The 12,845-nt window shown below is 40.9% G+C and overlaps 1 protein-coding gene across 1 annotated transcript in view; it reads right to left on the reverse strand.

Moving 5' to 3' along the window:
• The window catches only part of Piwil2 (piwi-like RNA-mediated gene silencing 2), a 34,560-nt gene extending 22,688 nt beyond the window's left edge, over window positions 1-11,872 (reverse strand). The window contains exons 1-9 of the mRNA XM_013034413.1: window positions 11,690-11,872; window positions 9,777-9,864; window positions 9,499-9,637; window positions 8,883-9,086; window positions 6,579-6,689; window positions 4,866-4,983; window positions 3,462-3,586; window positions 2,513-2,593; window positions 2,117-2,230 (exon numbers count right to left, since the gene is read on the reverse strand). Of these exons, the coding sequence (XP_012889867.1) occupies window positions 2,117-2,230; window positions 2,513-2,593; window positions 3,462-3,586; window positions 4,866-4,983; window positions 6,579-6,689; window positions 8,883-9,086; window positions 9,499-9,637; window positions 9,777-9,864; window positions 11,690-11,872 (1,163 nt within the window). The remainder of the gene's footprint in view (window positions 1-2,116; window positions 2,231-2,512; window positions 2,594-3,461; window positions 3,587-4,865; window positions 4,984-6,578; window positions 6,690-8,882; window positions 9,087-9,498; window positions 9,638-9,776; window positions 9,865-11,689) is intronic.
• Between the last annotated feature and the right edge of the window lie 973 nt (window positions 11,873-12,845).

Here is a 12,845-nt window from a genome sequence, read left to right on the forward strand (position 1 = left end):
TTTACTCAAGGATGGCACTCTACCATTTGAGCCACAGTGCCACTTTCAGCCTTTTCTGCTTATGTGGTACTGAGGAATTGAAGCCAGGGCTTCATGCATGTATGGTAGGCAAGCACTCTACCATTAGGCCATATTCCCAGCCATGACTTTTTTGAGACACGATCTTAATAACTTTTTTTTTGGCCTGCACTGGTCTCAAACTACCAGTTTAGCTAAACTATCTAAACTAACATTTTATCTATCTGATCATTTTCCATATCTGATGACAGCTTTAGTCCCCACTCCCCATGTGACATCTGACACTCCCCTAGGCTTGCCTCTTGGGTCTATTTAGCCAGAATTTCCCTAGACCTGATGTTTCCTGTTAGAAAATTCCCAACCAATGTTAACATCCCCCCATCCATCCACTAGAACAAAGTTCCTTGGTTATAAATTTCCACTTTTCAAGTCAGGTGTAGTGGAGTGCTGTCCATACTTTCAGCTGCTTAAGGAAGGAGGGACTGAGGCAAGAGGCTCTACTTGAACCTAGGAATTTGAAAACAGCCAGGATTGGTCCCAACAAACAAATAAAATTTACAACCCCACTTTTCTTCATATTTGGAGCTGAGTAGGTTTCTCTCCCTTACCGCAAGCCTACTTAAGATGATCACTGTACCATCAACAATCTGCCTTACCATTCTCCTTTTCTTTTTTTTTCTAGGTCCAAGAGCAGAACTTGAATTCAGTACCTGCAGCCACTTTTGCTCATTCAATAGTGTTCTGCCAACTGAGCCACACCTCCAACCCCATGCCTTACCATTCTTTAACAACTGCCATGAATTATTTTTTAACAAACACCACAACTAGATACATTATAGTAAAACTTCTAAAAAGTGAAGACAAATTTAAAAAGAAGGCTGGTACTGGTGGCTCATATTTGTAATCCTAGCTACTCAGTAGGCTGTGGTTTGAAGCCAACCTGGGCAGTAGAGTTTGTGAGTCTCTTATCTCCAATCAACCATAAAAAAACTTGAAGTGGAGATGTGGCTCAAGCTATAGAGTACTAGCCTTGAGCAAAAAAGATCAAGGACAGCACCCAATCCCTGAGTTCAAGCCTGAAGATTGTCATTTAAAAAAATTAAAAGGCCCTGCATGCATGAGGTCCTGGGTTCGATTCTTCAACACCACATAAGCAGAAAAAGCCAGAAGTGGCGCTGTGGCTCAAGTGGTAGAGCGCTAGCCTTGAGCTGAAGAGCTGAGGGACAGTGCCCAGGCCCAGAGTTCAGGCCCCACGACCGGACCCAAAAAAAAGCCTGTGAAGTTTCCAAAGGGACAGTCAAGGAAGAACTACAAAGACTCTGGAATCAGAAATCAAAATGGCTTTTATCTTTCAACAGCAAATCTACTTTTATCTTTCAACAGCAAGTCTAAACACAAAGAACTAGATAAATGAGGTGGCATAAACCCAGCAGTTAGGAGATGGAGAAGAAAGGATGGTAAGTTTGAGGCCAGCCTGGGATGGATAGTGAGACCCTGCCTCAAACAAAACAAAACAGAACTAGAAAGCAATACCTTCACAATTTTGAGGGAAAAGTATCTCCAACCTAGAACTTCATGCCCAATAAAACTTAGATAAACTAAAGACATTTCAATCCCATAAAGTCACTAAGTCATTTCTTTCCATACAGACATATTTAGGAAAATATTGGAAGTCATGTTACTTGTTAGAATCAGGGAACAACCCCAGAGGAAGCGGATAAGCTATGAGGGGAAAAGAAGGGCATGCCGAGTGACAGTGAGGGTGAAATCAGCCTGGACAGCCACGTGGGGGCTCAGGATTTACCAGCCATTCTAAGATGGTACTGAATTCTATGGAGATGAGCCATTAAACGATTACTGAGAACTTAACAGCAATAGATGATATTTGCTCTTAACTGGTAAATTTTAGTTGGCTCATTAACATTTGGACCTATGTAAACCAATCCTGGTGATGAAGGGAAGATGACTATGTTTCTAAAGACTGAGCTCTTCTGACCTACTGAGAAAGTTACTCCTTTTAAAGAAAAAAAAAAAAAGTATACCAAAAAGTCCTTATCAGCATGTTAAAGGTAGAATCCACCATTCGCCATCCACTCACATGACATCCAGCACAGAATCATTACGGATGACCTTATGAGAGACATCAGCAAGCAGGAAAAGACCTCCATCTGTCCTCCGGATGCTAGCTGCATACCCAGGCCAGATCTGCAATCTGAAGAGAGATAATCTTTACAGTTCTGAAAGGAACAAGGCCAATTCCATGTCTTCATTTGAAACAATCGTTTGAATCCAAACTGCTTTTCTGTCATAACAATGAGGAAGCCCCAGAAAATAAACTAAATCAATATCACTGCAAATTTACTGAAAAATCCAAACTAACAAAAAGACTTAACCAATAAATTATGTTCACTACCATAAAACACTGTTGAAATATTTGTCCTTAGTAGTTTCTTTCCAGAATATTCAAAGGTAAAGGAGAAAAAAACCCACCAACCTGTGTTGCTGTAGTACCATGGCACTTGTAGGGTCATAGAAGTTTCTCCCCACAAGCTTCATATCTAAAAGTTTCATTACCCTGAAATTAAAAATCAGAACGTATTTTTTTTTCTCTTTTGTAGTGCTGAGGATGGAGTCAAGGGTATTCATTCATGCTAGGCACATATTCTACCACGAGCTACACACCACTTCCCAGCCCTTGAATGGGCTAACAGAAAAATGTTCAAATTAAGCTCTATTTCTCTTGGCTATGTTTTCCTTTGGAAGTCTAAAGGGTCAGAAATGTTTGTGTTCTTTGCAAAATATAGCTTTTATGTTCAGAATAATCTTGTTAAAAGAAAAACCATTTATCTTGCATTTTGTACAAATGACAGTAACTAATTAACACCAAGTTATTTCCCAGACTCAGTTTCCACGTTTGGAATCAATAGCCTACCAAAGGGTGTTATGCTTGTTCCTGGCAGTTCAGTTTACTCAGCAAAAATTAAGTTCTGTTTTATCAAATGAGAGAAGTTTTGGAATAAAAGCTATAGAATTAGAGAGTCTCAAAGGAAGCTAAATAATTGTTGCCTTGTCTTTAATCAAAAAATCCAAGGGGATTCTTACAGCAGATGTTTCTTGCACTCTTTGAATAGCTCCCTTACTAACAACACAAATAAATACATAATATAAACATCTTTTTTCTTTCAAGTTTCTTGAAAGAAAGCTATATCCCTACCCAGCTACCTCCAAACCTCAATTTGTATACTCAAATCTGCCCAAGCACACTTGTGAGAGAATTTTTGAGCAAGTGAGTATCAAGATCTTCCAGTTATTTACTACAAGTTTCCAAACCCATCTAGGGTTATGTCCATGATAGATGTAATGCTATCCACATTGCTTGAAGAGTATTATCAAAAATACAAGGCTGATGTTGAAACCCAGCAAGATTAACGCTGTTTTCTTACCGCCGGAAGACAACATTGTAGAAGGGAATGCACAAGTCAGAACAAGGCTCCAGGATCTTTGTCAACTGAATCTTTACGCTTATCTCCGCGTCATCAGTTTTCCTTTGACTTTTTAACTCAACAACCTAACCGATAAACATACACAAATAAAAAAAGAAATGACTACCTGGCACTGGTGGCTCATGCCTATACTCCTATCTACTCAGGAGGCTGAGGTCTGAGGATCATGGTTTGAAGCCAGCCCAGGAAGAAAAGTCCATGAGATTCTTATTTCTGAAAGAAGCCAAAAGTGGAGCTGTAGCTCTACTTGAGTTTCACCTTGAGCAAAAATGCTCAGGGTTGGTCCTCAGGCACTGAGTTCAAGCTCCAGGACCAGCACAACAAGAACAACAAACACAGAATCACCAAGCTATGATCTAACCCAACTGCATAAAAAACACTGCAATATCACAAAATATTTTGTTTTCCCTCACTTTCACTTTCCTGCCCACATCAGCAAAACCATAGCATGACTACCAAGAGTCAAGAGATTGTTTGGTAAGAGAAATCCATAGTTCAAAGTTGAAGTTTTAAGCCATTTTTTTCAAGTTATTTTTTTGGTAGTACTGGGGTTTGAACTTCAATGCCTTGTGCTTGCTAGGCAGATGCTCTATCTCCCAGCCATGCCTTAGTCCTTGTTTTTTCTGGTTACTTTGAGATAGGGTCTCTTTTTTTGCCCAGGCCTGTGTCTAGACCTCAGTTCTACTTTACACTTCCCACCATGGCTGAGATGACAAGACAGGAACGCACCACGGTGTCCAGTTACTTCCACTAAGATGGAATCTAGTCAACAATTTTTTTTGCCCAAGGTGGTCTGGAACCATAATTCTCCTAATCTTAGCCTCCTGTGCAACTAGGATGACAGGCAGGGGCACAGTGCCCAGTTAAGCCATAATTATCACAGAAGCCAAAGTCTTCCAACTACTTTTTCTATGTGAGAAAGTACTTCTTGAAGACCTCAAATGCTAAGTTTTTATTAAATCTGCAGACATCTGCCTTCTTTTTAATCTTTTATGCCAGTACTGGGGCTTGAACTCAGGGTAATGTCTTAGAGATTTTTTTTTTCTTTTCAAAGCAAACACTCTACCACTTGAGATACAGCTCTACTTCCATCTTTTTGAGAGTTATTGGAAAAGGAGTCTCATGGGCTTTCCTGCCTGGGCTAGCTTTGAGCCACAATCCTCACATCTCAGCCTCCTGAGTAATTAGGATTATAGGCATGAGCCACTGGCATCCAGTGAAATCTTCTTTACTTCTAAGAATAAGTAGATGTAACTCAAATGTGCAGGAAGTCTTTGATTTCCTAACATTCAAAACACTAGGGCACTCAGGTTTCATTTAAACAACTATTTCTTTGGGTCTTACTTGTGGAAGTTTAACAGGTAGATAAAGAATAGATCCATCAAAAGCAGTGACGTTTCCAGTGACAGAATGATGATCCCTCAACATGCCAAATCTCATGCTTTTGCACTCCACGTTGGGGCTGGAAAAAAACAAAAGAGTTGTTTACTTACATTTGACTAAAATCTTTACCACAGCTGTGCTATGGGTACGGTAGAGAAACAGTCATTTGTAACCATGCTCCATCTAGTGGTCATATTAAAAATAAATATAGTTGACTGAAAAGACGACTCAAGGACACTTTCTCACAGCAGCATTAGAAAATACAGGGAAATAATGGAATGTGGTGGTACTTGCTACTTAGGAGGCTGAGGCAGGAGAGTTTAAAGCCTTAGCCAGGTACTGGTGGCTCACATCTGTAATCCTAGCTACTCAGGAGGTTAAGGTCTGAGGATCACTGTTTGAAGCCAGCCAAGGCCAGAGAAGTCCCTGTGAGATTCTTATCTCCAATTAACCACTCAAAAATCAGAAATGGCACTGTGACTCAAGTGGTAGAGCACCTGCCTTGAGCAAAAGAGCTCAGGCCTGAGTTCAAGCCCCTCAACCCACCCCCACAAAAATAATAAATAAAATAAAGCCTTCCAGGAGGGAATGGAGGAAGTTGGAAAGGAAGGAAGTAAAGAAGAAGGAGGAGGCAGGCAAAACTTAACATGTATGTATCAGAGGGAAGGATACAGAGAGTGAGATACTGGGGTCAAACTGGAATACAGTATAAACATGTGTGGGTAGGTAACAATGAAATCCTTCCCATCTTGTGTAACTCATATAAGGCAATAAAATTATATGTACATGCTTTGTGCAACTACTTAGTAACAGTAATTTTTTAAAATAACTAAAGCACCAGGCACCAGTGGCTCACACTTGTAATCCTCCCTACTCAGGAGGCTGAGATCTAAAGATATTCGTTCAAAGCCAGCCTGAGCAAATAAGTCCAGAAGACTCTTACCTCTAGTTAACCACAAAAAAAAGCCAAAAGTAAAGCTGTAATTCAAGTAATAGAGCACTAGCCTTGAGCAAAAAAAGTTCAAGGACAATGCTCTGGCCTTGACTTCAAGACCCAAGATTGGTACCAAAACAAAATAAAAACATACAAATCTGAAGCACAAAGAGCTAGGGGAATAGCTCAAATGGTAAAGCATTTGCTTACCAAGAACAACGCCTAGATTTCAAACCCAAGTACTGCTTAAAAAGAAAAGAGGAAGATGCCAGTGCCTCCCACCTGTATTTCCAGCTACTCATTTCCAGTAGCTAGAATAATTCCAGTATTCAGTTATTCCAAAGCTAGCTGGTGGCATAGGCCAAGTGGTATAAGGTCAAACTGTGACACTAGCAAAAAATAAAATAAAATAAAATGCAAAATTACACACAGAAAGTTGCAAGGTCATGGAAGAAGCCCATGCCAAGTAAAACACTCTGAACTTCTGCTGCACATTAAATCCACTTCCAGCATCACACATAACCACCACATATCTGTTATGTTAAAATTTGAGTTGGTAATATAGCTAAAAATATGCCCACAAAATTGTTAACCTTAACTTCCTGCCAGCATCCAAGTATGGGCATCCTTCCATAGAAAGGTTCATGAGGAATCACACAAGTGAGTATTCAGTTATTCCAGGAGATGTGCACCATTCCTGCCCTCCAAGAAATGAACAAGAGAAAAAGAGGTGCAAATACCTGAAAGTCACATGGTACTGATAAACTGCTTCGTTATGACACTGTATTTTGATGAGGTTTAGTCCCAAAGACTGAAGTGTTCCTTTTGATCCTTGTTTCACAAAATGCTCTCTGGAAAAGCAAAAATATTTATGAAGCATTTTTTATCATAACATATTATATGTATGCTTAAAATATCACAATGAAGGCCAGGCACCGGTGGCTCATGCCTGTAATCCTAACTACTCAGGAGGTTGAGATCTGAGATCAGGGTTCAAAGTCAGCCAGGGCAGGAAAGTCCACGAGACTCTTATCTCTAATAAATCACTGGAAAACTGGAAGTGGCGCTGTGGCTCAAGTGGTAGAATGCTCGCCTTGAATGAAGAGTGCAAGAACAGTATCCAAGCCCAAAGTTCAAGCCCCATGACCAACAAAAAAAAAAAATCACAATGAAGCCCTTTTGTACAATTAACTTATGCTAATAAAACTTTTTAAAAAATCACCAGCCACATGTAATGCACCAAGATGAAGTTCATGGTTCAATTAATGCACGCTAAAAAGGGAAAAAAAAGAGGAAAAATGAATGACAAGAAAGTAGGGTAGACTCCAGGGGGAAAACTAACAAGTGGGGAATAAATAAGATGAAATATGGCTGAAGCAGTTCATTTGCATGTATGAAAACCGAATAATGAAGCTGCGTACAGGTGGCTCATGTCTGCAATCCAAGCTACTCATGAGGCTGAGATCTGAGGATCATGGTTCAAAATCAGTTTGGAAAGAAAGATCCTTGAGATTTTTATCTCCAATTAATCACCAGAAAACTGGAAGTGGAGCTGTGGCTCAATGTGGTAGAGTTCTAGTCTTGAACAAAAAAAGTTCAGGGGGGGCTGGGAAGGTGGCTCAGTGGTAGAGCGCTTGCCTTGCATGCCTGAGGCCCTGGGTTCGATTCCTCAGCACCACATAAGCAAAAAGAAAAAAGCCGGTAGTGGCGCTGTGGCTCAAGTGGTAGAGTGCTAACCTTGAGCTGAAGAGCTGAGGGACAGCGCCCAGGCCCAGAGTTCAGGCCCCACGACCGAACCCCCCCCCCAAAAAAAAAAAAAAAAAGTTCAGGAATCGTTCTTCAAACCCAGAGTTCAAGCTCCACAACTACCACCACCAACAACAACAACAAAAAATGTACTAATAAAAGCTGTTGAAAATGTTTCAGAAGGAGGGAGAGGCACAGGGGAAAGCCATAGAAGGAGTGTAGTTGATGTATATGGTTTGAATGTGTGGAAATGTTACAATGAAACCTCCTTGTACAACAAATGTATGCTAATAAAAATAAGAGCACCAGGAGAGTGGTGAGCACAGATTTCAGAAGCATTCATACTTCTTCTTTTCTCAGGTTTCAGCTACTTTGGAGACTAAGTCCAAGAAAATCCCTTGAGCCCAGGAATTCAAAGCCATCCTGAACTACAACACCTATAGGTACTCAGAAGGTTGAAACCTAAAGGACTGCGGTTCAAAGCCAGCACAGGCAAAAATCTTTGAGACTCCATCTCCAATTAACCAGCCAAAAGCTGGACTGGCACTGAACACGGAGTTGGGAAGTGGTACACATTGTCAGATGAAATTTTCACCACACAGCTATCATTGACACAAATACCTTCCAGAAAGTAATTCACAGTAAAATAATTGTGGAAAAGCAAGACTGCTCAGGTGGTACAGTACCAGATGTGAACAAGAGAGCTGAGCAAGAACTCAGAAGCCTTAAGTGCAAGTCTCACAATGGCAGAAAACCCACAAACCTAAATATACTAAAAACAAAGCTTATCAACCAACCCATATCACTAACAACAAAAATACTGGGGGAAGTAATGTTTTTCTACTTTTCAATTATAGACATACAAACCAAAACTCCAAGATATACAAAACCAAGCAGTGTCTAATTAGATTTGGCCACCATACCTCTCCTAGTAACAGGACTGGAACGAACAATGCCAACTGCTTCTAGAAAGATGCTGGTAGTATTTCTCCTAAATGACTTGGTTGTCTTTGACATGCCAGAGAAGTGTCTACCAGAACTGGGAAGGAAATGACTCACCATGTCTATTCTCCATACATACTATCACATACATTCATTGTTAAATCCACTGATCCCACTGGCAAAAACACACACACACACACACACACACACAACAGAAAAACCTCCCAAACACCCCATGATTCTTAGCATCCATGGAGGACTATGGGCACACACTGCTACATGGCAACCCAAATACAGGAACACATGAGGTGCTTCTTTCATAGTTATTTTACCATAGAACAGGCAATGAGACTTACTTTTCTTTTTGTTCCAAAGTTAAGCTGGGAGGGGAATCCACAGAGTGCAGTGAGGTCAAGGGCAGTGTTGGGGGTTGTGACAACTGTGGGGGTTCCCGAGCAATCAGGCCAACTGAACCAGGAGACTTATTCACTCCTCTGCCTAAACCACCAGCTCTTCCCAGCGGAAACATAGAAGCATCCAAATTCCCTCTTCCAAGTACTCTGAAATGGGGAAGAGAGAAGCAAATCAGGCCTTTCTCAGTCATATTTCTATGTGCTCTGCATCTAGATAACATTCTACATTCTCTTCTTGGAGGAGTGAGCCAAAGATGTCCAAGCACAGCTGTGGGATTCACTCAAAATGACGACTCATCCTCCAACAGCTCTTGATAGTCACTCTCAGAACCACCGTTCAGAGCAGAATTGACTCATTTAGACTAAAGAACAATCAGGATAGAGGGTTAAGTGGAGAAAAGAAAGGGTTTGTGACCCAGTGGTTGCATGGATCACAACAGAGCTTCTTCCAGTAAGCATCCACTTTGTAAAGGCTCATTCATGAGACAACACTGAGTTCCCACAAACTCTCTTCCCACCTGAACACTGGGGTCACACAGGAAGGTGACTTATTACCTACCTGTTCCAAGCAACAGAGACCTCTGCCAGCTTGCTATCTCCAGTTGCCAACACAGATGGATCAGGGAAAGGAGGATGGGGTTCTTCTTTATCTTTGTGGGTCATATTAGCAGAAAAACCTCTGCCTAAAATGCCTCTGCCTGAAAAAAATTTTAAAAATCAAAAGCTTAACTGAAACAGTAAGTGTACAGCTATTTTTTCTGAAGGCAAACTGCATGGATTTCAAAACAAAGCAAGCATCCATACCTCTACAGTTCTCAAATTAAGTTTTCCACATACCTAACGGAGGCACTTCACGTTTGGGAGAGGTCGGGGACATTGTGGCAAGGCCCATGCCTTGAAACATGGAACCCAAACCAGCAGACTCCTGTGGGAAGTAGGTAATTAAAGTTATTTGGAGACATAGTTTAAAACTCCACAAGTAATGGCTTTTCTGGAAGTCTGGAAGTTTACAACTTCTATGTTCCAATTATAAATGATAAGAACAATTGTACAAGGCTCAGCACTGGTGGCTCATACCTATAATCCCAGCTACTCAAGAGGCTGAGTTCTGAGATTTGAGGATCCTGGTTTGAACCCAGAAAAAAAGAGTAACTGTACAAAAATTTTCCCAGTATAGCAATGGCACTCACTGAACACTGTGTTGGAAATGAGCTATACAACTTGTGGGTGGGAAACAGAGGGAAAAACTGGGAGACAGTGAGGGAAGGGGTGGCATTGTCTAAAAAGAAATGTACTCTTCATCTGACTTACATAACTGTAACCCCTCTGTACATCAACTTTATAGTAATTTTTAAAATTTTGGTACTTATGGTCACATAATACTAGATTTTTAAAGCATAGTTAGTTGAAAAGTCAATTTGATGCACAATGTAACAATTATTTCCTGTATACCAAAAGGGAATAAGAATACTGGTTTAAAATTTTTCAAAATAGGAGGCTGGGAAGGTGGCTCAGTGGTAGAGCGCTTGCCTTGCATGCCTGAGGCCCTGGGTTCGATTCCTCAGCACCACATAAGCAAAAAGAAAAAGCTGGAAGTGGCACTGTGGCTCAAGTGGTAGAGCGTTAGCCTTGAGCTGAAGAGCTGAGGGACAGCGCTCAGGCCCAGAGTTCAGGCCCCACGACCGGACCCAAAAAAAAAACAAATTTCAAAATAGCTAGACTATTTGAAGTAGCAAATTTTTTTTCCTGCGTTAAAACAACATCCAATGGAATTACTACTGCTTTCCAGTGGCAGTCTTGAAAGATTACTGCTATACCAGTCACATACAAACCTATCAATTAATCTAATTAAACAGATAAGATTACTGTCACACAGTTTTATCACAACTCATTACATCTGACAATGTCATCTCTTAAAATGATCATAACTGAATGACTAGGTTCTTCCTATACATGTAATTTGTCTTTGACACAACTTACTATGGATTAATACTATTTGTTAAATCACGGCTATTAAAAGATCAAGAACACACACATGTTCACACTGCAGTAGCAAGAGCTGAAGATCTCTGACTTAAAGATTTGGGCAAAGTGGTTTGAAAGAAACAAATCTAACAATTATTATCTCAGAGGCACGAGTTACTACCAATACCATAGAGTACAACCAAGGTAAAAACCTAAACACTGAGGGAAAAAAACCCCAGAACAATAACATACAACAGGCTGTAATTTTGTTTTTGTTTTTGAGACAGTCTTACTATGAACCTCAGGCTAGCCTAGAACTCACTAAGTATTCCAGGATGGTCTTGAACCTGCTATCATCCTTCCTCAGTTTGACAAGTTCTGGGATTATAACCATGTACCACCACACCAAGCTCTTTTCACTGGCATATATTGGCAGTCTGTATCTTTAAACCCAATTATGGCTGGAAGGATACAAACTAGAGAACCAACCTAAGATGATTATCCAAGTCTATCTAGTATTTATTATAAAGCACTTATTCTAGGCTTGCAACTTTAGGTTTTGAATTGTACACCCAGAAAGAAGTAACTACTTGGAACAAAACAAATTAACTTCCCACCTCCCTCTTTGCTCCTCTTCCTTCCCCTCCCCTGCCCACCCCCAAAACTCCTGGCCTTTTAGCTGGTTTTCTGTCTTAAGTACTTTGAAATCCATCATGTCCACTGATTACATACATTACACTGAGTACACATGAATGTTACTCTTGTGCGTCTAGTTATGGTCTTACCCTTTGTATTGGCGGCTTCTGGGTGTTGTCCAGCTTTCTAAACATATGGCCTCTGCCTACAGGTGCCTTAACCAGAGCCGAGTCCAAAGGTTTAGGAGAATGTGGCCAACAGCCTGGCATGCGAATACACTGAGATGAGTGGATGGGAGCAGGACCCCTGAATGGTGGTTGAACAGGATCCATCCCAAAGCTGTAGACACAGGTGTTGAGTCTGTTCTGGTTAGTCACCTGTCAACATTTTTAAAAGAGAAAAGTTCTCAATTCTTTTCCTTCAAGAAAGACAGGCTCAAAAAGCATAGGGAAAAAAGTAACTTTGAGTCAGACCAGTGATTCTATTAGCCTTCTGAAACATATTCACTTCAAAAGTTTCTATGTTTAAGGCCAGGCTCATGCCTGTAATCCTAACTACTCAGGAGGCTCAGATCAGATGATGGTTCAAAGCCAGCCCAGGCAGGAAAGTCCATGAGATTCTTATCTTCAATAAACCACTAGAAAACCGGAAGTGGCCCTGTGGCTCAAGAGGTAGAGTGCTAGCTTGAGCTGAAGAGCCGAGGGACAGCACCTAGGCCCAGGATTCAAGCCGCATAACTGACCAAAAAATTTTTTTCCTATGTTTATATTAAGAATAGACTGAGCCAGGTGCTGGTGGCCCATGCCTATAATCCTAGCTAATCAGAAGGATGAGCTCTGAGGATAAAGGTTCAAAGGCAGCCAAGGCAGGAAGTAGAACTGTGGCTCAAGCAGTAGAGCACCAGCCTTGAGTGAAAAAAATCTAGGGATAGTGCCCAGGCCCTGAGTTCAAGTCCCAGTACACATACACACAAAGATTGAAACATAACTCCTAAGTGGCTAGTGTAGAAGTAGCTAAAAACAACATGGATAATTCTTTGAACCCAGCCTTTTTTACACTATCAAAGCTTGCTATTATTCCCTTTCTCAAAGGCATCCTTTCTCCCCCATTACTGCTAAAATCATGCTTATAACTCCTTGCTCACACCACCCATTGCTAAAGAAGTACATACTAAGAGGTGCTATATCATGAACCAATCACCTCTCTCTGGAATCCTCCCCTTCACACTTCCCTCACCCAATCTGCACATGAAATGATTCAGGCCCCTCCTTAAATGTCTGCAGCGGTCAGCAGCAGACACTTAGC

Source organism: Dipodomys ordii, unplaced genomic scaffold (assembly GCF_000151885.1).
Source record: "Dipodomys ordii isolate 6190 unplaced genomic scaffold, Dord_2.0 Scaffold189, whole genome shotgun sequence".
In the NCBI taxonomy this organism is placed as follows: Eukaryota; Metazoa; Chordata; class Mammalia; order Rodentia; family Heteromyidae; genus Dipodomys; species Dipodomys ordii.